This window comes from Diadema antillarum, unplaced genomic scaffold, assembly GCF_040938485.1.
Source record: "Diadema antillarum isolate AM-2024a unplaced genomic scaffold, OU_Dant_1.0 scf00000167, whole genome shotgun sequence".
Lineage (NCBI taxonomy): Eukaryota > Metazoa > Echinodermata > Echinoidea > Diadematoida > Diadematidae > Diadema > Diadema antillarum.
The window spans coordinates 1819102-1844278 of NW_027271056.1; the positions used below are offsets into that span (position 1 = coordinate 1819102).

The following is a 25177-nucleotide window of genomic DNA, read 5'->3' on the forward strand; positions in this document are numbered from 1 at the left end:
CTCCATATTCTAATATAGGCCTAATGTAACCGTGGAATATTGCGATCATGTCAGGGATTGGAAGATGATGTCGCTTCAATAGACGTAGCATGTAAAGCTTTTTTTTCTGATGAGGCATGTTTGGTGGTATGCAATTGCCCTTTACTTCTCGGGTCAAACGGCGCAAAGCAGCTGCGCAGTGACACCACTTGAATCGCAATTGTATGATGGTTAGATAAACGCGACACCCTGAGAATCGCGTTTCAAACCACGTTTGCAAACACCGTTCCAAACGCGTTTTGAAACGTGATTCTCTCTCTCAAGTTAGATAAACGCAGCCTCAGACACATGCCATATATGAAGTATACATGGGCTTATAATATTTTGGGAAAACCCCTCAGAAACTAAAGAGCCAGTAGCGTGGGATGCCATGAAATGGGAAGGCTGACCCATCCAGGATATATTTGGGAAACCCAGTAACAAATTACATGTATGTGCAGCTGTAGATCACTGATCTACATCGTAAGACACTTATCTATGATAACTGATGTAAAGTACACACGCAGCCAAGGAATCTTGACTGGAGGAGTCGACCATTGCTGATGATGAGCATACGCTTCGATGCACATATTCGCTGACAGGCAATTCTACTGCAGCAGGCCTGTGCTATCGTGGTTTTTGAAAAGTAGTATATGCCATTGGGCTGGGAATGAAGATCGATTCAATGGGGTCAACCTTCTCTCCTCTGGCCACAGGGTCTTTAAAGGTCAATGATTTGCTGGACTGCTAATGTCGTAAAAATGTTATTTTCTGTCATTGCACCAGCTAGGAGTGTCTTCTCATTTTGTGATAGAGAGGGTGGAAATAATTGGGCACTTTATTCACAGGAAATGATAGGAGTGAAGAGTCAAAGGTCAAGTTTAAAATTAAATCTGCTTTGGCTAAACATTGAATATCCCGGCCTAACTTCAGCCAGAAAAGTCCAATATCAAAGGATACCAAGCCCAAATATAAATGTTTATTTATGTGGATTGAGTGAAATCAGCAATGTCAGTAGAGTGCATCAGTGAAAGTTTGAGGAAAATCATAAAAACAATTCAAAATTTACGAGTTCCTAAAGTGTCAGTGTCGTCATTGCTGGATAAGGTGACTTCTACACTTCATAAGGTCATTCATTAACAGCAGTGGTATGAAAATATAAAGAGAAAATTATACATATAACTTTTCTAGCACACGGAAAGAGCACTTGACTTACCTTTTTCAGAAAGGAGGGGAAATACTATTACCCTTAACATATCATGTCAGTAAGAAGTCAGTGAAATCTGTACTTTTCATGGAAGGTAAAATTTTGTGGAATTCCCCAATTTTCTTTATATTATTGTCCTAAATGATGTCATGAACTTAGTCTCCTATCCATCAGTGATGGCACTGAAACTTTTAAAATTCGTAACTTTTGAATGATTTTCCAGTTTTCCTCAAACCATATCCTGATGTGTTCTACTGATGTTACTACTTTTACTCTTCTAAATCCACATTTACATTGTATATTTGGCTGTGGTTACTTTTAGTGTAGTTTGGAAGACTGTAGAAATATGCAATCATTTGTAAACACTAAAGAGATGGGTCAAAAATGTAATGTCAAGGTAAAATACTTTTGAACGATTTTCCAATCGTTCAAATACCAGTTTTTTATAGGAATGACTTCATAACTGTCCAGTGGCAATATAGAAGTCAGTGATATGTACATATTAAAAACATTACCTGTAGCTTTTTGCCATAAACTTTATATGTATGTCCCTATAAATTTGTTTATTCGCATCTTCTGTATAATGTGCACTCTGAGTACCTTCCACATTTCTAATTTCTACACATTATTCAATATGCACCATATGCGTGGTGACAACAGATTGGCAGCCACTTACCATGAATATCCTTGACCTTAAACTGATTGGTAAAATTGGAATGTATTCTTTGTAAAGCAAACATTTTTGATCACACCGTGAGCTGTGCTAAATATAAATTCCATCCTGATTTTACGTTGCTATACAACAGAAAAATTAGAGGTTAAGTTATTCAGTTAAAACTTTTTGGGGAAAATGGGAAAAAAAAGGTATGAATTGCACAATTTAAGAGAGTAAGAAAATTTGGCAACTCCATGTGTGATCTTCCCATTGAGCAGCATTCCATTTGTTTTGTACACAAAATTTCAGTAATTTTCATTTTTGTCTCACCCCTGTGGCCTAAGCAAGACAAAGGCATCACTTTGAGCTTTTGCCACCAAACTCAAACCACAGATACGTAGCCTAAAAATGCCAGTCAGTGTGGCAAGTAGAAAGGTCGAAGGTCAATGAACTTGCCCTTATAAATACTATACTTACAGTATTGTGGTGTACTCTCAATAAATTTCCACAGCTTTGAGCTATTTCAATCTATTCACACTGCAGGTACATTACTAAAGATGCTGGTTAAGTTCAAATATTGGTGAATTCTGACAAGGTCAAAGATCAAAATGTCAATGAATTTTTCCTGATAAGCTCTGTACTCATAGTATTGTGGTGTAATCTCAATAACTATTCACGAATATGAGCTATAACCACCAAACTCATACCACAGGTGCATGACCTAAAGATGCTGGGCAAATTTGAATATTGGTGAAGTCTAACAAGGTCAAAGGTCAAATGGTCAATGAACTTTACCTGATAAGCAGTATATCTCAATAACTTTCCACAGCTTTAAGCTATGTCCACCAAATTCATACTACAGTTAATTGCCCAAAGATGCCAGTCAGCTTTGAATATTTGTAAACTCTGACAAGGTCAAAGGTGAAATGGTCTTTACACTTTAGCTCATTTATAAGCACTATACACATGTTATTGTGTACTCTCAATAACTTTCTACAGCGTTTAGCTATGTCCACCAAATTCACGCCACAGGTACATCACCTAAAGACGTTAGTCAAATTTGAATATTGATGAATTCTGACAAGGTCAAGGTCAAAGTGTCAATGAACTTTCCGTGATAAGCAATGTATATTATGTGCTCTCAATAACTTTCCACAGCTTTGAGCTATGACCACAAATTCTCACCACAGGTACATCATCTAAAGATGCCAGTACATGTATGTTTAAATACTGTAAAATGAGGAGTGTTCACATGCATTGTAATTTCACAAATTTCACGAATCCCGCAAATCATTGCATGCGAAAGTTCTTGTCTACACTATGCGCATTGAATGTAAGAGGCAACTCGCAAAAATTTCTTGCTGCGGAAAAGGCCATCGGCTGCAATTCGTGAAAATATCATGTTTTACACTATTGATGAAGTCAGACAAGGTCAAAAGGTCAGTAAACTGACAATGAAAAACATTTGGGCACAGGCAAAACTTGCAAACTTTGAATTCACTGAGGAGGATATAAATGTATAAAATGCAAACTCGTTCTACTCTTATCATATAATTACTGAGAACTTTTGTCTTGGTAGAAATGAAATTTTTGTGTACAAATTGAACAGAGAGCTGCTGGATACCTAGATCACAGCATTGCCAGTTTATCTTACACTTTATGCTTTTAGAATTCAAAACTTTCTTAGTGTATTTTCCCCCAAATTTTCACTGATCTACTTCTCTGATTTTTTTTGTTTTGTTTTGTTTTCCTATAAAGCAATATAATATCAAAATGGAACTTTCCTTAAGTCTGTGTGTTTGTGTATCGTTGATGTCATTTCTGTGCACGATGGTACTGTTTCTGGCATTGGATTCTGAATATTTTAGTTGTCCATGGGTTAATTATGCAAATCCCTGAGTGAGGTTGCAAGGGGATTTCAGATATTAGGATGAAAATGTAACTTTCATTCCCTGTCAAGCTGGGCATGGTTTGTTGGCAGATATGCCGTTGTCCTCTAGCTGACCTCTGTCTGCATGCTTCAGTAGTCTATGATAGGGACTGTGTAAATGCTTAGGAAGTCAATCTTTGTAATAGCCAACCTTCACTGTGGTAGGCATCTATTGAGTGAGATATCTAGTACAATGATGTAGGATGGTGCACATTTATTGCATTTTGAGGAATTCAGTGGTAAGTAGACGCTCTATGTTAGTATTACCCATTAACTGATGAAGAAAGTCACATTGTTCCTCATCTGTCATCATCTCTTAATAATAGAAAAGATTTGGTAGATCATGATTTTTATCATGGAATTATATTTGTAGCCAGCTGCTGCTGCCTTCCAACAACAGAGAATTACAGGTAATAATCCAAATTTACATGCAAAAGGAAAGTGGTTATGATAAAAATTCATCCAGAGTGTCCATGCATTTGCAGATATTTGTTCAGAATTTGTACAGTTGTTTGACCAGATTAAAGCAAGTGGTAGACTACAGAGTACAGAGGTACCAGTTACAGGGTTCAAATGAAATGGGTCAAATAGGTTTATTGGAAATCAGTCTACCAGTACTATCACAAGATTTTTATCTGTATATGTTCCTTGATGTATCATGTATAAAAGATCACAATGCAGTGAGCACAAATTTTATTGTTCTGTTAATGCAATGATTTGCCAAAACATTGCTTTTCAGTTTTGTACTGGATGGGGTGGGGGTGAGGGGAGGGAAAGAGTTACCTTGGTACAGCCTCATAGCAGAAGAGTAACATGCACATTGTTCTTTTCGTTGGCAGGACAAGTGCATCATGGATAAGTGTGGACAGAATGTGCAGTGTGCTAGTCAAAGCAAAGTGTATCCCATGGAATATGATGTGCATGATTCATAGGTGTGCATGTAGGTCAAGAACCCTCTCTGCCCCCCCCCCCCTACCCCTTTCACACTTGTAAAGTGGATTGCTGCCAAGGTGCACTTTATACCAAAGGTGACAGACTGGATTCTTCCATGAGCAACACATGATTTTATTGTTTTATTTTTGTGTTTTATTTTCAATACTGTTTTAGCATTGTTATTACATTTTGGTTGCTAAATGGAAATAGATAGTGTGGCCATCCAATTTGGGGCACATGGCATGCAAGGATTCTGTATATATCCGTCCATCATCTTTGCACTGGCAAAGCCCCCATCCCCCTGTTGGGAACAAATCCAAGAATTCTGAGAACTGGCAGGAAATTTTGTTTCTTGTCATGCAGGATGGTTGCAAAAATGCCAGGAGCATGTGTCTTGTTGAAAAAAAAAAAATCAGGAAATTCAGTATGCATGTTTTGTGCTGAAGCTTCGTGAACTTGTGACCAGGATGCATTTCAGTTCCCTGTGTCTTCAGTCAAAGTACATTGTAACTCTTTTCCAGGAGACCGAACAAAACACTTTCATTTAAGAGGAAATATGGCAGTTTCAGTTTCTCAGTACCATAATTACACTGTTAGGTGATGAAATAGAAAGTCATTGTAATGGTGTACAACCCGATTTTAACTTACTCCGACTGCGTTTTCCAAGTGAATGAATAAAATTTTAGAACTGCTGGATAAGCATGATACATGTGTTATTAATTTTTTCTTGTAAATTTAGAATGCATATTGTGAGCAAAGTTTGTCCTATTAAGCCATTGGTCACTGAAATCTTGTGTGTCCTGTGTACGGTCTAGATAGGGATTTCATTATCTTGTTAGGTGTAACAAAGAAAATTACAGTATACCGGTACTGTGAAACCAGAAATTTTTGCGTGCATTTTACTTTTGCGAATTTCGCGAGAGCCAAGATTCGCAAAATTGAAATGCATGCTAAAATTCTTGTCTACGATATATGCATTAAATGCCAGTGGCAATTTATGAAAAGTTCTTGCCACGAAAAAGGCCATTCTCTCCAATTCGTAAAAATTCCATGCCGTGAAAGTATCTTGCTTTTAGTACATGGCCCTTTCCCTCCCTTTCTCTCTCTCTCTCCCTCTCTTGCACAGGTTAATTTTTAATGTTCATCACAAATGTGAAATTGCTCATCATAGTAAAAGTACTTGGACCCCGTTTACAGTGCGAGGCGAGGCGATTTCAGTGTAAACGCGCAAAAGGCCAAAATTGGCCTCGCATTTGGCCACGCTCTGGTGGTGGTCTCAGCCGCGGCCGAGCCCGGCCTTTTCTCAGTGTAAACGCAAACTGGGCCAAATGCGCGGCCAATTGTAGTCTGGCTTCCAAACCCTCTGCCCGTACTATTTCGCTATTCAGGATATTAACCCCCTCAACGTCGAAAACTAGTATAGTTTAAGGTGGTTTTGTCCTGCAAAGGAATTTTCCTTCAGCAAAGGTCTTTGCCCAAACGGCGACTTCGTCGCCACGGAATCCAGTCGGCAAAGGGTCTGAAAACCAGAATTTACCAAATTGCGTTTGTTTACAAGCAGAGCGCCACTACAACAAAATATTGAAAGGTTTGAATTAAAAGCGCGGCCGAGCCCGGCAGTGTAAACAGACAAAATTGCGGGGCTCGGCCCCGCAATTGGGGCTGAGCTCGGCCGCGGCTCGGCCCAGCCCCGCACTGTAAACGGGGTCCTAGATGGTATGATTGAACGAGGTCGGGAGACTTCACATAGTGTGTATGCCCCACATGTTCTCATCCATGATTACGGGCGCTTTGATGTGGAAATTGTGTTTTTCTTCTTTTGATTTATCTTTTCTCTTACATTGCATTTTAATATGTGAATATCTTGCATTTTATGTATAGCACCTTTTCCAAAGGGTACAAGGCATTGTATGCTTGCAGGAAGAAATATCGTATCTATAATGAGAAACTGACAATATACAAACAGACAAAAGTAATGGTGTGAGAAACTTTTCAGCATAATTAAAATGAATGGAATTTTAAATGCTTCTTGAACAATAAATTGGATGATTTATTAGCTAATGAGCATACCGGTAATGATTGATTCCAAAGTTTGGGGGCAGTGTAGGAGAAAGAACGATGTGCAGTACTTTTGCTGGTCTTTGGAATGACTCTAAAGGGAAATTCGCCTTAAAGATCATAGGTGGTACACGGGTATGGAGTTATTCATAAAATATTAGGGCCTCTTTATGAAAGGATTTAAAAACTAGGGTTAGTATCTTGCACTGATTTTTTTTTTTTTTTTTTTTTTGAGGGGGGTGTCTAAGCTAGTGTGATTGAGCGATAAGGAGGAAAGTTGGTGTGTGTTAAAGGGTTTCATGTGACAAGTAGCTTTGTTCTGCAGGGACTGAAGGGGAACCATATTGTTATTTGTGATGCCATTGAGCAGGGAATTGCCGTAGTGTTAACGAGACTTAATCAAGGCCCTATTATCAGTTTTACATATATCTTTATTAGTATAATGCCTTATTCTACTCAAATTATTTATATAATTGACAGACTTGCATATTTGTGTTTATTCATCCATATTCATAAACTTATAAAAAACTACACCAAGATTCGGTACGAAGGGTGATGGTGAATAACTATATTGAGGTTGATAACTAGCCTTGTGTTTACTCAAAAGATGATAATGACTGGGAGATGCTATCAATACAATTTTAGTCTTCTCTTGATTAAGTTGAAGTTCTTGAATAACATTTATTGTTGATTGTCACTGTCACAATCTTTCAGTTTTAATAGCTAGAGCAGAGTTGGAATTTCCAGAGTTTTAGGGTTGAAGGGAATCTTGCTTTCTCAAGATATCTCCAATAGGACATACTGTGCATAGAACAAGTGAGAGCAGTCATATTAATGCACCTTGAGGGGTACCTACCATAAAACAGTTTTTTTTTTCCTTTGGTCAAATCAATGCCAACAATAGTCACAGTTGCCAACATTAGTGTCTTGGTACCAGCACAGTTTAAAGTTTAAATTTGGAAAACATTGTACATAGTATGAGATATTACATAATGTCACAGAAATACAACAGTATGTTTGTACAGTACTCTGTTTCCCTGTTTCTCATGATAAATTCAGTGAGCCTGAATGGTATTGTCTGCATCCTTGTCACAAGAGGGAGCCCTGACCACTCTCCCAAATGATTCTTCCACTGGGCATGGGTCGAGTGTGAAAGCAATCTGTGTTGCTATACAATGGACAGTGTTGTGTGCAGTATCATGGGATCGCCCTGTATTCCGCTCTCTGCCATCATTGCATGGCCATGCAGGGAGGATATTGCAGCCTGCAAATGTAATCTGTGCAAAGTGTTTTCACAATGCTGCAGTCACCAATCTGTCAGCATAGATAGTATGAGTTTACTCAGATCTAGATTGGCTCGTACGTTGTAGACATATTTTACTGCAATTCATATACACAAAACTCATTTAGCTCAATCATAGCAGCTCCTAGAGTTAACATTAAAAAAAAAATCAAGAACAGCTAGTGAATGTGTCATTATTACATACACTACAGCACATGCATATTGTATTTATCATTATAGAAAGGAATACTTTCCATAATCTTGTAATTTTATGAAGTGTTTCTCACCACCACTGCTAAATACACAAGAGATAAGTCTTAGAGATCTAAGCAAATACAGTTAATCCATTTTATCATGCAATGCAAGCTAAAAATGCAAATATTTTGGGTCACATGTTCTCTTCTGTATCAGAGACTGCTAACTATCCTCACTGTGTGTTACATCCTAGAGAGTCTTCATAGTGATGCCATGTTATCTTGACAAATTTCAATATCTGCAAAGAAGTGCAGATAGGATCCGTGTTGAGACCCCTTTTGCTGAGTATGCAAACACATCGCTAACTATCCCCAGTTTGCGTGTGGCATGCTGGAGTGTCCAGAAAATGATGTTGTGTTATGTTTGCAAATGCTGATGTCTGCATCTATAGAAGTGCATCTGGGATCCGTGTCGAGACCCCTTTTGCTCAGTATGCAAACCGTGGGATTGTACATGCATCTCATTAACACAGGCTGTCTCTCCCTGCATGTGGCAAATGCGTAATATAGGGCAAGGTTTAGCTCCAAAATATGCGTACCAGGACAAGCACAAAATGCCGCGGAGGACTGCAGCATCCAAAGGTCAAAGGAGCCCAAGAGCCCGGCAGAACAAATAGCACGGCTAATATCTCTGATCGGAGAAAGAATTTGTTCTCCGCTCGCGAGGCTGGCGTCGCATGGGGCTTGGGAAAATGTCACCAAAATGGACAGCCTGGTAGAATGTAAACCCCGCTAACCTTATGTGCGAGGATGCTGTCGGGCATACTGTGTAGGATAATTTGTCATAACGATCAATCGAACCACTGTTCAAACAAGATCTTTGTCTTTGTCCAGGAGATCTTTCAGCGTAGAGAGAGAGAGAGAGTGACAATCTTAAGACAATTTCTAGGTTAATTCTCAACATATTCAACTCCCTAATGGTGAAATTCATCTCCTTCCGTTATCTGGAGTGTGAATGAAGCTTTGTGTTTACGTTTAATTTGTTTTTGGCTGTAGGAGTGATTGCATTTACTACTTAATAATTTAGTAAAGTTCGATTTAGTTGATAATAAGAAATATTGATTTCATTTGATAGATGGATGGATGAAGAATGCAATTTAGTTGATATGATGCTTGTTGCACTACCTGTCTCATGTAAGTTCTCTACATTGACGAGTTAGCAGAGAAACAGCAGAGTTGCCCACCAGTATTTCTATTATGACATCAAGTTAATGTTGTTAATGTGCTTACATTGTTAATGTGCTTACCTGCCCTGTTATTTAACCTCCACCCCCCCCCCCAAAAAAAAAGAAGATTTTTTTTCCCCTCATTTTTACACATGTGTAGTTGTGGTATCAATTTTTTTTTTTAAATTTGCTGAGTTTGATGGCTGTTTATCAGTGCTCTCATAGACTTTCACTACAAGTGTGACAACATTAACTCACCATTGTTATACAAGTTCTTTCCTGTCTGCTTACACGGTACTCCAAATTTCACTACGCTGCAATTGACATACTTACTATTCTAGGGGGATATATATGTAAATCATAGAACACAAACTAGTGGTTTTGCTGAGACCAAGGGCAAAATGATCATCTGGTACCTGCAAGTAAACAGATCAGAAATATATTAGATATTTATATCATAGTTGCCAAATACATGTAGGGCTTGGGAGATGATTCTGTTATCCACAAGCATTTATGTACTTTGTTCTGGTATCTATCAAATCAATTGAGCTATCAGATTCTAACCCCCTCCCCCCCCCCCCCCCCCCCCGAAAAAAAAGAAAGAAAAAAAAACAACAACAACAACAACAAACAAACAAACAAACAAACTCAATAATGATTCCTTAGAATGAGCTATTTTATAACTGAGACACTGCTGCCATGCAGGCACACTGCTGCTGCTGCATATAAGGTAATGCGTCAACTCTGCAGAAAATGCCAAATGCCAAATGGGCATTCCTATGAAGGTAATTGGACTCATCAAATTTAAGACATTATAGATGTTTCCATTCTATGTGCAAGTAATCAGGGGAAAACAGATACAGAGGGCACATCAGTCATATATGAAACAAAGATTTTTCCTGTGTTTTTGTTTGTTTGTTTTTTCCAAGAAATACTACTCACCAAACAAAATAAAAGTGACAGTGTCGGGGTAAATGCTTATACCATTATAAGACCTATGAAAGTGATTATAGCTGTCATGATGCCATTAAAACATATGATAGACATCTTATGGCCATTAAAGCAGTTACATTGTAGCTCAGATGATCAGGTGACTCTGCCATTCATTGGTCAATGAAAATGTTGGATATGTCAAAAAAAGGTCATAGAAACGATCTAGAATAAACTTGATTTGATAGAAATAATCTAAAGACAAATGCCTCACACATCTTCCAAAACAGAATATATAAGCAGCTGCTTGAACAATACAATTTTGTAGCCTCTGTGTTGTGCAAAGTGTATGTTTTAGGGTTTTTTTTTTACTACTAGTTGTATGACATCAATCACATGTATGACTTTTAAGGTGGCTGTTGTAAGATCAAGTACGATACCATTGAACACTTTGTTTATTGACATTTTGATTGTCGTGACTTTCATATTGTGAAGTTTTTACTGATTTATTGCTCTTACTTCATTGATTTCATTCCAGTATTATTTGGGTGGGAGGATAAATTTCCCTAAGGGGCTAATCTCTTAGTTTTCAATAACACAGTCATAGAAATGTCAGGCCATTCCCATGACCAGGGAAAGAGAAGCTGTTCATCCATTACTCAAATGTCCAATGAGGGGTTAGTTGCTGGTCAATGACCGGCAGCTTACTAGCATTGCTGTTCTTTCAGCTACTACATGTAGGGGGACTGTATAATCCCAGAGGGGAAACTATGATGACATGCTCCCTCAATACACATATTGAAGTCACGGAATGGTGAGACATCTAGAGCATAGTAAGGTCACAAAATACCTATCCACTGCCTTGTATGCATATTACATTACATTACTTTCTCTGAGCTGTAGGGGCATAAAGACAACATCAAACACAGAGACTTTAACGAGGGTCATATGAAGCAAAGAACACTCTGTGTAATGGAAAACATAAATTTTTTGAGTGCCTGCCATATATTTATTAAACATATCAAATCAAGTACATGCTATTGGATGATTTGTGTAGTGACTAACACATGACATTATTATAGTAAATGATGGTGCACTGCAGACTTGTTTGAGACTATGACAGTAGAAAGAAAAGAAAGATAAGATATCGTTTCCCCCTCCTCCCCCCCCCCCCTTGCATTCCTCACATTCCATAGCATTGTATGTATCCCTTGGAGCTTCATAGTGTGTATCACATAAAAAAGTTGGCACGGACCAAGCCAGAAAGAGAGACTGTATCACTTTGTGTATCGTCTTCACCTCTAGAAGATGATATTGAACTTCTTATAAATACAGAGTGTAGAAGAGTTGCGAGACAGGTTTAGGGGCCGGGTATCATGTGTATGCTGTACATGCGTGTATTGGGGATGAATGGATTTTTTTTGTGTGTGTGATAATTGCATTGCTATACCTCGTTGGGTGAGACTATGTGACATGTTATCAAGTTCATTCTGCTCAGTACTAAATTTACAGCAAGACTAGTGTAAAGAAGTGTATGCATGCATATGCCGGTATTGATGAAGGTGAACATCAGGAAAATCCACATTCTATGTTTGTTCCATGCTTAGAAATGTTAGTGAAGATATTATAGCATGAGAATGTCAGGTTTAGAAAAGAGTTTCAATTCAGGATCAAAGCTGTAAACAATAAGCATTAAGAGAAATGCTACATAAGACTTGTAAGTACTTTATCACAATGATGCAAACATTGGTATGTGGGACTTGAGAAATGCATGTTAGCAACATGCTTCTATAACCAAAACACAAATCACCCGTGATTTCTCTCCCCTCCCCCTCCTCCCCCCCCCCCCAACAAAATGAGGTTTCATGACCAACACCAAAGTGGGTGTTTTAATATGAATATTTGACTATATGAATTGGACCAGAATACTACATGTTGATGTACAGAGACACAGCCAGCTTACCATGACTTGACAGAGATATTTCTCCTATTTGTACCGAGTAGCGCTGTCGCATCATCTATCCTACCATACCCTTCCCCTTTGTGTAATTCAGAGGCAGGATAATAGTGCTGTACAGTTTCATAAATGGAAGATTAAGACAAAAGACATTAAATCAAATGCTTTTCCTTATTTCATTTATCTTTTTTTTTTTAGTCAAGTTTAGAAAAGTAAATGATAGGATTTCATCATACCAGAAATGTTGCTACATCCCATGGCTCTTCTCTATGTTCATATCTTCATCTGATGAAACTTACATTGTAATGTAAGGTTAAAATTTAAAAAAGTACATCTGTAAGATTGACGGATTCTTAAGTGTGTGCATGCCTGTGCACATATTGGATTGACCAGAGTATAGTGGGGAAGTTTCTATTAATTTGTTAAAGATACAGTGCATTTATGTGAAAGGAAAGAACTCACAAAGTCCAGATCATTCTACGCAGTGCCTACATAATATATAATAGCTACTGATGGAATACAGTAGAATATGCTGGAAGTGTGTTTAAGCACAAAACTCCAGGGAGGAATTTCCTTCAGACACACGTGTGCTTGTGCATAACAATCCAATAGTATGTACTGTAAAAGTTGTTTCTTTCGCGGTGGTTTTATTTTCACACTTTTCGCGCTTTGAGGTTGAACCGCAAATTTAACATCACGCAAAAATGTTTTGAACTGGTCGGTTGTTACAATGCTAGCATTACCGATCGCGAATTTAAACACACGCGAAAAAGTCGGCACCGATGGAAACCGCGAAAGTTTCTGTACGCGAAAGAAACCACTTTTACAGTATTATGTGTGTGTGTTTACAACTCAGTACATACAGTATTGTACATTGTTCTTGGAAATTAGTTCATACACATAAATAGACAATGAGTCGTAGAGGTATGACAATGATTGTAGACAATTCTTGGATTGTCCAAAACTTGTCCACGATCATCGCGATTGCCACAACTGACTTCAAGATCTGACACAATCACAAAGATTACTCCACAATTCGGACCACAATTTTAACAGTGGTGCAGATTGTGATAGACATGAACAAAAATTCCACTATCTTCTATTAATGGCCAGTTGTGGCATGTGTAGTGGATTGCATGACAGTAGGAACCCTGCATTATTAAACCTGTGATTAAAGTTGCTTTTTGTGTGATATGAACTATTCATATGTATTCTAATGTGCTCATGATCTAAACCTACTCTTATAAGATGTACTCACAAATCTAAGTATTAAAAAAAAAGTTCCCCTTACCCCTTTTCATGGGGGGGGGGGGGCACAGCATTTCACATCAGTTGGCAGGTAAGAGTACAAAATATAGAATGAATTGAAAAATGTTCATGATCATGTTTTCAGATCAGTATTTATTGCTGCTGAATTTTCAAATGTCTAGATGATATTGCAGATGCAGATTGTCATAGTTGTCAAACAATAGTTCACTGATTAAAGTACCAACATGAAACTTAAAAGTGCAAAGAAGTTCTCAAGCCTGGGAAAACAACCAGCACGAAAAAAAAAAAAATGCATACCACTTTGCGTACAATGGTTTGCACATCGCAGTGCAGCCACCAAAGTTGATATAAATTGGTAATCGCCATCTTTAGTGTCATGTTGCCTTTTATCAATCGCCGACAGCTGACATGCGACTTTGGGCTTCGCAAAGGTTACAAACACCTCCAGCTTTTCCCAATAGGTTTCAGTTCTCTGCATTCGCGAATTTGTATGTCGTTATGCCCACCTGCAATAATTACGACCCAGAAGTGGCGCGATAATGGTCTCTGGAAGTGAGCGCGCTCATTTGTGCCCCCCTTCAGACAACCGTCACGTCCCAGCAGAGAGTTGGCTGCATTCCAGTGATGAAAAAAAGAGCAAAAATTAACAAACTAAATTAACAACAACAACAACAAGTGGAGAGAGACCCAAACCCTGATTAAGCTGCCTGTACGAGGTGTAAATCTACTTGTGATTCTGTGCTGGGCCCAAAAGCTCATTTCCCACTGGGGAAAATGATTTGCACCACTCGTGTGCTTAAAAAAAAAAACAATAACAAAGAAAAATAACTCACACATGAACAGAAGGCAAAACAAACACACATAAAAGAAGAGAATTTGCAGTTCTCATCAGTGCAAATTGACCATATTTCAGTGTGAAAAAGTTCCGTTCTCCATGACAAGAACCAGAAAAAAAAGAAATAAAAATGGAGAGTCACCATCATGCTTTAAACTCTTGATGAATACTTAATACCATCATTCCTTTCCTAGATGGGTCAGATATTTTCTGTGATGGTGTGGCTTCTTGAAAAGTGGCTGTGATGATGGAGTTAACTATTAGGAGGATATCCCACATAGAGTGGGGAGGATGTGTCTTGCATACAAGAAGAAATGAAGCACATTGAAAGCTGTAGGCAGTGGAGTGATGGTCCTAGAAAGGTTTTGGAGAGAGGTACTTGATAAACACAGCACCAAAGAATCAGTATTTTTTTTTTCACAGTGGTAATGTGACATCTTCTCACATTATTATATTCATCTTTGTTGAATCTTGACCAGTAATATTTGTATGTGCCTTTAGAAATAGGTTAAGGAGTTTGTGTATGTGTGTGTGTGTACATGTAATTCTAAAGAAATATTATATCTTCCTGCTTGGTTTTCTTTGCTTTGAATCAACTAATATATATGTATATATATATATATATATATATATATTTCTGTTGGAGAAAAATGATGGCAAAGTTTGATTGCTGTCATAGAGGTGTACAAATGTATTTGTATGCTCTTTGATTGGTGTGACATCTGTAAAGTAATCTAGTGGTAGCAGTTTGATAAGATCCTAATCATATGGCTTTTACTCTTGATGTATCAACCTAATCTTTCTATGTCTTGAAAGTAAGAAATTGCTAAGTTATGTCTCTAGGTGGAATAGCTGTATAATGAAAGTGTTTTCAAAATGAAAAATTCATCACATTTTGTGAGCCAAATCAAACTTATCATTGTGTCTTATTGTAGGAGGTGGAATAGCTGTATAATGAAAGTGTTTTCGAAATGAAAAATTCATCACATTTTGTGAGCCAAATCAAACTTATCATTGTGTCTTATTGTAGGATGTTACTTTGTAGTTTTCCTTTTGTTATCAGATTTAGTTGTAAAGCATTTTAAAACAAATGCGCAACTATGCTCATGGGCTCACATGAGTCTTGATTTTCTGTCATTAGTGACAATTGTGTATGTCAGTGTTGTGCAAATTTGTTTGTACAATTTACATGTGTAATGAGTATGATTTTGAAAATGGATTTTTTTTGTGTGTGTGTGTGTGTGTGTGTGTGTGTGTGTGTGTGTGTGTGTGTGTGAAAGTAATTGTAACAGAGTCCTAAGTAACAAAGTGAGATAAGTCACATGCTCATACTATTCATAACAAAAGCTTTTCACAGATCAGCTCCACTCTCCTTCATTTCAGATATTTCTATAAATCTGTAGCCAGCTGTTATTCATAAAAGCACAGTCCCCTAATTTCTTTGCCCATTTTGATATAAAGTGAGTAGGCACGGGGCAGAAAAAAAAAAAGAGAACCCACAGTAAAGTAGGACCCACTGTGCTGCAAAGGCGTAGAGGTGTACTTTTAAAGCTGCGGGAATTGCAAATGAATGTTTTGTGGAGCTTGAAATGTCACAGAGAGAGAGTGAGAGAGGGGAAGTTCACTGTCATTTCTTGATAGCTGGCAGAAAAGTAAGTCTTCTGCCGAAAGGTGAAGGGTCTCTCACGGCAATCAGGTTGAAAAAGATGATGCACACTGTGAGCGCCGGGTTTGTTTTTTTCTTCACTGCTTTTGGAGTGATGCTAGTGGTTCATCCACTTGTTTGTGCATTATTATATAAGCCTTGACTGCCTTGAAAGTCAATTCGTTACAATTTCTGAACTGATTTTTTTTTTTAAAAATCAGGGACAGCATTGTTTTGAGTGCAATGGTTAAAGCACCACTTCACGTAGCATGGCTGGGTGTCTATGGAATTCTGATGGACGACGGTTATATCATGACATAACATTTTGTGTCGTTATAGCTATGAATAGATTTTATGCGCAAGATCAACATAAAATCTTTCCAACTGTGGAATGATTGCATTGAGTCTCACAAGACAAGTTTTTCCACAGATTTTAAGTCACAAGTAAAGATTGTTCTCCAGTTTTTAATGTATCATTCAATTCATTTCAATCCATTTCAAGTTTGTTCAGAGGTTTCTCCTCTTTGAACATATAACAAATTAAAAACAGTCTTTTTTCCAGTTTTTTAAAACAAGACATGCAATTGGTACATTTCAGAGATATACAGTACATGGACAACAGTCTGAAAACAAAATTGAAAGATCATGATTTCGAGTCATTCAGGATAGAGAAATAGTTTAATAATGGTTTATTCTACATGTATTGCCGTCTTGACAGTTAAGATGTGGATGCCACGTAGGCAAGATATTGTGCAGGTACAGCATGTAGATGCTGTGTTGTTAAACATTGATTTAAAGGACAAGTCCACCTTCATATACATAAGGATTGAGAGAATGCAGCAATATTAGTAGAACACATCAGTGAAAGTTTGAGGAAGATTGGACGATCCGTTCAAAAGTTACGAATATTTTAAGTATCTGCGCAGTCACTGCTGGAAGAGAAGACTACTACAGTTTATGATGTCACATGCGTACAACTATATAAGGAAAATAAAAAGAGAATTTCACAAAACTTTACTTTTTGAATAAAGTGCACAGTTCTTTGACTTGCTACTGACGTATGTTAAGGGTACTAGTAATATTATTCCCCCTGCCTTCTGAAATAGAGAAGTCGAGTGTTCTTTTGTTATGCGAGAAAAATGGAAATATGTTGAATTTTCTTTACTCTTTCTTTATATCGTTGTACTCATGTGACATCACAAGCTATAGTAGTCTTTTCATCCAGCCGTGACTGAGCAGAAACTTGAAAAATTCATAACTTTTGAACGGATTGTCCGATTTTGCTCAAACTCTCACTGATGTGTTCTACTAATATTGCTGCATTCACTCAACCCACATGTCTATGAAGGTGAACTTGTCCTTTAAGGAAACCAAAACCCAAAGAGAAATGTGGATTGAGTGAATGCAGCAACATTAGTAGAGCACATATCAGTGAAAGTTTGAGGAAAATCGGACCATCAATACAAAAGTTATGAATTTTAAAAGTTTTGGTGTTGAAACCACTGGATAAGGAGACTACTTGAGTTTATGACATCATGTGTGGACAACAATTTAAAGAAAGTATAAAGAAAATCCAACATGGTTTCACTTTTCTAATGTAATGAAAGAGCACTTGACTAACCGCTTTCAGAGAGCAGGGAGAATAATTACTACCTTTAACACATGTCAGTATCAAGTTGATGGAATGTATAACTTTCATGAAAATTTGTGGAATTCTCTTTATATTTCTTTATATTGCCTACACATGACATCATGAACTCTAGTAGTCTCCTTATCCAGTGGTTTCAACACCAAGACTTTAAAAATTGATAACTTTTGCATCGATTGTCCGATTTTCCTCAAACTTTTACTGATGTGTTCTACTAATGTTGTTGCTTTCACTCAATCTGCATTGTTCTTTGGGTTTTGGTTTCATATACACACCTCAATACTGCTGTGTTATAGGCTTTCAAGCAGCAGTCGTTACGGAGGTTACAACAAGTGCTCCATAGAGACATCTGTAGAAAACTACACTGCAATGAAAGCAACAAGTCAGTAAAGTGTGAGTCAGATATAAACAAGACACAACAACAGCAACAAAATTACCTGGAATTACCATGTACTTCAGGTATGTCATCATATTGTATTTAGTTGGGGAAGTGACATGATTACCTCTTAGCTGTGATTGCCACATATCTAGCATGTTGTGATCATTTTTCATAAAACGCATCCTCTATGCATAAAATGCTGTCAATTTCACATCATATTCACTGAAGCCAGACTCTCTTTTCTTTTGTTAGCAACGTATTATGATGTCTTATATACATTGTAAACAGCATTGCTGACATTTGAATTGTTCTCATGCAGTTTTGCTTCATCTTCATTGCTCTCTTGATATGGTTTGCAGTTTTATGAGGAAAATAACTCTTTTGCTTAATGCTTCCTGTAATCTATCTGGTTTTTCTTTTTAATGAAAGTTGCCTTGAGGTATGATAAGAGTGACAATGAGCGTTTTGTTGGTGTTCTTGATGTTTATAATGATGAGTACTGATAAGATGGACGTAATCTGATTCCTGTCATCTAATATTTGTGATGATTTGACCCAGTTTTGAGCTGACATTTTCGACTGGCCGCTGGTGAGTGACCATTGAGCAGGTGAGGTGTGGCACAGATTAATCTAAATGCACTGGCTGCAGAGGAAAATGTCACTCACCTGATGTGAGGGAATCTATACACCGCCCAGAGCGTGAATTAGTAATAGCTGACATTTAGGGTGACCATTTTCAGCCAGGAGTTGACATTTCCTTTTAGAAGGTCTGCTTTATTATATTCCCCTGTTCCCTATCTCCTCTCTCTCTCTCTCTCTCTGTCTTTCTCTCACATCCCCCATGCAAAGAGCGGATGAGGGATTATCGATTGCACAACATCATAACATGAATAGTTTGTTGTCTCTGAGGAAACCAGGTTGATTCACAAGTAGTGTGAGCACTGTTCGTCAAGCCAGGCCAGCCCAACGAATGCCAGAGCTCGGCATGTGTGTTCGTGTGTGTGTGTGTGTGTGTCTGTGTCTGTCTGTCTGTCTGTCTGTCTGTCTGTCTGTCTGTCTGTGTGTTTGTCTCTTGTCCCTTTTTACATAACAAAATTCTTTCTTTTTCATTCGTATTATTGACAATGAGAAATTTATGTAGTAATGAAATTTGTGTAATTTGTCATGAATTAATTTGTATATTGTTTATATGAAAAAGAAAGAAAATAAAAGATTGAGAAAAACAAAAAATGGTCTGTGTCTGTCTGTTTGTCAGTGTCTGTGACTGTGTTTGTCATTCCGTGTGATTACAAAAATTCATAATTTGAAGGCCTGCGTATTTGTGTGTGATAAATGAAAACTCATGTAGGGTGTGTATCATGCAGTTTCTTGTTTGCACTTTTTCTCAAAGATAGAAGGAGAGAGTATGTGTGTGCATCAAGACATAACTGGGACCCTTAGTCTTTTTCGGATAGAAACTTTTGCAGTGAGTTTAAATTCGTACTGTGTTCAAGTTGCTGTAAATGAATTTAATAAGTAAAACCTGGTGGACAGAATGGTGAGTTTTCATCACAATTGGACACAAACTAGAAAAATTATATAATTTTTATCATTAACCAATTGAGGATGAGCTGATTTTGCTATATAACAAACATTTCCCATAGACACCTGCCAAGTATACTTTGGACTAGTCTTCAATGGATGAAATGGGGATAGGATATTGGTTGTACCATGGACCTACTAACAAATTGGCTTTCATCTTCAACAAATCTAACCACTTTGAAGTATGAGATCTGCTGCCACGTGATTATGCGCATCTGAATGAGTACATTCAGATGTCTCGAAAATGACGATTATGTAATCATGCATCATCACTGACAAAAGACCCGTTTTCCTACTTCTGGTCCTATTTGGCTGATGTGCCTTTTCAGATGGAAATGTCTTTGAATAGATGCCGCTGATGAGAAGCAGCAAACCTCAGAATATGAATAATTTTGTTTCATTCAATTGGAAATTACAGATTCGCTAGCTATCACTCACACACATGACCATGCCGAATAGTAAGCTAACGTATACTCTTCCCTTACTTTCTCTTTTTTACTCTGGAAAAATGCACAAAAAATATGGAAAATGAGATTACAGATTATGATAAACTAAGTGTAGCTAAAGTGTTTGCTTTCTGTTTAAAGGTACCTGCATTTCACTAATCAAAATGTCTGAGCAGTGATATACCAATACATACCACAACTGCACACATTTCCCTTGATTCAAGAGCAGAATATTCTGCGCATTTTATTTATAGATTTTTCAATGCTGCATTGTGCTTTGCTTCAGCTTTTTGGCGGTGGTGATCATGAGATCAAAGCAGGGAAGAATGTGTAAAATGCTTTTGTGATGCTTTTGACAAAGACATGCATTAATTGATGAAATGATGAATGTCCTTGTGTAGTATTTCCATGATTGTACCCACATAATATGCAAATCAGAATTTTTTTTTGATTTTGCTCTATTCGTTAAAGCTTGAACACGTTGCATCAAGTCAAGAGAAGAAAGTCATAACTAAAGATAGTAAGTGATTTTGACTGGATTTTGATATGGCATTAAGATACAAGAAATTCATCATAATGGCTACATGCCTGTCTTGCAGTTTTTATTACATCACAAATGAACAGCCACAGAGTACAGCTAAACAGAACATGACATTTACATTCTTTCTCTTTCCAGATTACGTGAATTGCATTTTATTTCATAAAGCCTCAAAATTCTGTCACTCCTTAGCTTGTGCTGCCGATCATGAACTCTTTCACAGAAGGATCTGTAAATGTCAGATAATGTAAGTTTTATCCGTACGCTGGCTGGCGTCTCCAGGGATGATTACAAGACATAAAAAAAGGAATTGAACCTTTTACCTGACTTCAACTGCAGTGCCCTTTGGAGTTGCTGCCACCCACACAAAATCCTCACACAGAAAATTCAAATGGTATTGACAGCGATTCAATTACATAAATGCAATATGTTGGTAATGAGATTATGCTTCATGGTACAATTGACTGTGCCTTCCTTTTCATGGTCATGGGTGCCTAATTGTGCTTCTTCTTTTTTTCTTTTTTTTTTTGAGTTGTAAGCCTGCCCAATCTTGTTATAAAAAGTCTTCTTTAGTGTCCTCACACAGATTATACAAGTGATTCCAAGTGTGCAAAGCAGACAAGTGATGTGTTCACTTCAACTGTTCCTCAGTGCAATTAGCACGGCATGTTTGATATTTGTCGTTGTTTTCTGCAGTAATTATGTGGGCGTGGTAGCGTTATGCATCCCGTCACTTTAAGAGCTTGTGCCCTCCTTTGTGTGAGAATAAATTTCTTCCATTGTGCAATGCAATTGCCTTGCCTGATTAAAGGTCGAGCTTGATTCAAATGATCAGCCTGCATATTGGAAGATTTCAACCTGTCCAACTACAACTGGAGTGCGTACTGTGACCTAAAAACTCTTAAGTTTAATACCAAAAATGAACCCATGAACCCACCATGAGTGAGGCATGAGGTGATCACAGATTGTTTTGGTGAGAGATGGGTTGCCTATAAGCTTAAATCTCTTCATTTTGTATTTTATAAAGTTGCTATGAGATCTAGACTGTCACATGATAAGATTGTGATGTGTGTTTCTTTGCCTGTATAGCAGAATAATCACTATCACAATATCGCTTTGAATATCAGTATCGCTTTAAATATCAGTTTACACATATAAATGAAAACACTTGGATAGTATGTTACTGTAATATTGCACCTGTAGAACTGTGAAGTTGAAGAAGTGATAGCCAGCAACAAGTATTTTTTTTAGTAGATGAGAGAGAGCATGCATTCTTGTTTAGAAAATAAGAATGATTAGATTTCACCTTAGAAAATAAGTGCAATATGTTTCTAAAAGAAGAGTTGTATCACAATTATCACATCCAGAACAAAAATTGATGTGTCAAAACCCAAAAATCTTCCTCAGAAGTGAATTGGCAGACTGAAGCTAGCCATCAATTTTCTGATTGCCCGTAGTTTTTGCATATAAATGCAATTGCAGGTATATTGTATGTTTCTCTTCTCAATGTGACGTGAGAACTTTTAAGCTGATCTCAGCTTTCATTAAATATTCGCGGCATGAATTTTTTTGCGAATGGGAGCTGATGGCCTTTTTGCAGCAAATTGCCACTGGCATTCAATGCGTAGTGTAGACAGAAACATTTGCTGCTACTGATTAACAAATTGCCCTACATCGACGTAAAGAACTTTTGCGTGCATTTTAATTTGCGAATCTTGGCTCCTCATTAAATTCGTGAATATGCCATGCGTGTGAACATTTCTGATTGTACAGTATGACGTTTTCCGCAAATTTTGATCTTTATTCACTTTTGTGATTTTTTACTCTGTTTCACTGATTCCATTCAAAGTGACTTCAGTTTTTGATGTGAATTCCTACAGAAAGGAAAGAAACAAACAAAAATAAATTCCCAAAGAAGGAATAGCATCTTCAGGCTTGTGTAAAAAAACCAAAAAAACAAAACACAAATCCATAATATCTATAAAGCAATCTATTTGGGGAAGATACTGGTCTTGTTTCTAGTGTACTATTAAAACGAACACACACAAAGAAATTATAGTCTCAAATTTGTAAAGCCACTTATGTGTACTGCAATATGATGGAGATGGCTAGGTGAGTATGTCTGCAGCAAATTTGTTGATTTCGTGACATCTTTATTCCCCCCAAAAAATGCATTTATTTCTTGACTTTATTTCAGAAATTATACTGGCAGCTTGGAAGGGACCATTCGTGACTACATCTCAGTAAGTGGAACTCATTTCATTTCATTTCATTTTTTTTTTTCAAATGGTTTTAGTCACACATCTTCATATCTTCTCAGATCCCTAGATTTCATTTCACACCATTTGTATTTTCTGCTCTGGAAAACAAATACAAGATTCTCTATCACTTCCCTTTCCCCCAAGACCTGCTTTTTGTGTTTTCCTCCTTTTCTCTCTCCCTCTCTCTCTCTTTGATAACCTCCAAACCTAACAAAACAAAGGCAAAATGTCTCAAGACAAGTCCACTCGTCTTCTAAATGTCATAGAACTCTGCAAGACGAATCGCACATCAAGGAAAGTCTGCATTTTTAATATGTCACTCAAGTGCCGTGGGCCAGGCAAGTCATTTGGGAAGATTTTCCAGAACACCCACATGAAGAAAACTTCGATGCCTCCTCCACTCCGGGATCTGTCTCTTTCTTTACACTTTTAGAAACAGTGGGATAATCTGCATGGTGCAGTCGACTTCTGACCTTTAGAACCCTGCAGTCCACGAGCGTGCACGGTCCCCGTTGTTTGTGTAAGGCCTAAAGCACCTTAGCAATTTAAGCGTTCAGAAATAATACATACACGTTGTACATTTAGCGTTTAAATCTCTCTCTTGATGAGCTGGTGTCTTATTGAATTTATTTTGTCAAGTTTCTCTCCTCTCCTCTCCGCTGGCATTTGCTACCGCCATACAATCAACCAGGGGTCTTATTGATGTCTCTGACTCTGCGTAAAGATGGAACGGTTATTTTCTTCACCCATCCTCTGCGTTCAAGATTAAAGAAAATTCCAGTGTCCTCCTTTCTTACTACACATTTTTCTGGGTTTTTTTTAATAGATACATTGCAATAACAACAACAACAACAAACGTGAGCAATGTATAGGTCATGCAGAATTTATTTAGTCATTTCATAACAATGTGTCAGGAGTGTTTTCAAGTAGCAAGAGAACATGAGTTTAATCATGTGGAATATATATGTATATATATATATATATATACTATATATATATATATATATATACTCCTAGATGGGTCATTTGGAAGACATTTCCATTTGTTTTATATGCAAATTTTAAAATACATGTTCAATGGCAATTTACGCAATGGAGACACAAAAATTGTCTCCTTAATGACCAGTTGTCTCCCTAATGAAGACACTTCCCCCCAATATGTCTCCCTAAGGTGCCAACTAGGGATATATATATATATATATATATATATATATACTACTATATATATATATATATATATATATATATATATATATATATATATATATATTATATATCTCCTATTGCTTTGCTGTGTGGAACATTCTTTGCTTCCTATATTTTCCACCATTTTGTGATGTAATGTTTTGTTTTCAAGGAATGTCTTTTGTAAATTCCATGAGTATTTCAAGGGTTGGGGAAATTAACACTAGAAACACTTTGTAGCCTGTCAAATTTTCCAGGCACTCTCCTTCCGGTGCTCGTGTCTAGAGTGGTGGTACAACGGACAAATTTTTTTGGATGAAAATACCATGTATGCTGCAGGTTTGGCTGCATGTATGCCACTGATGTCAGTGATACATAAAAAATGCCAAATCCCAACTACGCTGCACTCATTGGAGTTACTGTCTAATAATGTTGGTGACCCTCTTCATGGGTTGTGCAAATAATCTGTATTCCATTAAGTGTTGTACCTAGAGATGGCAGGTCCAAAGCTTGTGAGTGTTCTAGCAGTCTTGTTTAAAGTTGGGAAGCCAGAGCCAACATTACGGAACAGCTGAATGGGACATTAAGCGGGAATGAGTTTTTTGTAATACATTATTTCACGATCAACGGTAATATCCATCATAGCCACATACTGTATACACCGAATATTTTGCGAGGTTTTTATTTTTCGCAAATTTTGCGAGTTAGGTGCTATTCATGACAACTTTGATGCTGACATGCAAGTGACATGCATGCATACATTTCTCTGTTCAGTCCTGTATTCCACAATTGTGAATTTCACCACTTGCAAAATTGTTTGGAAGTCACAATTCCTGAAAAATTAGACTCACTGAATATATGGCATATATACATACAATATGCAAATAATATGAGGTAATATGATGTCATCGCCTCTCAAGTCTTCCATTGACCTGCAAACAGATCTCCACTATTTTTTTTTTTTTTTTTTTTGGGGGGGGAGGGGTGGGGGGGCATGGACT

At 37.4% G+C, this 25177-nt stretch overlaps 1 protein-coding gene across 1 annotated transcript in view; it reads left to right on the forward strand.

Annotated features, from left to right (window-relative positions):
• Positions 1-25177, forward strand: part of LOC139722535 (uncharacterized) — a 99327-nt gene that overhangs the window by 19107 nt on the left and 55043 nt on the right. Inside the window, exon 3 of the mRNA XM_071633823.1 lies at positions 22928-22973. Coding sequence (XP_071489924.1) covers positions 22928-22973 — 46 coding nt within the window. The remainder of the gene's footprint in view (positions 1-22927; positions 22974-25177) is intronic.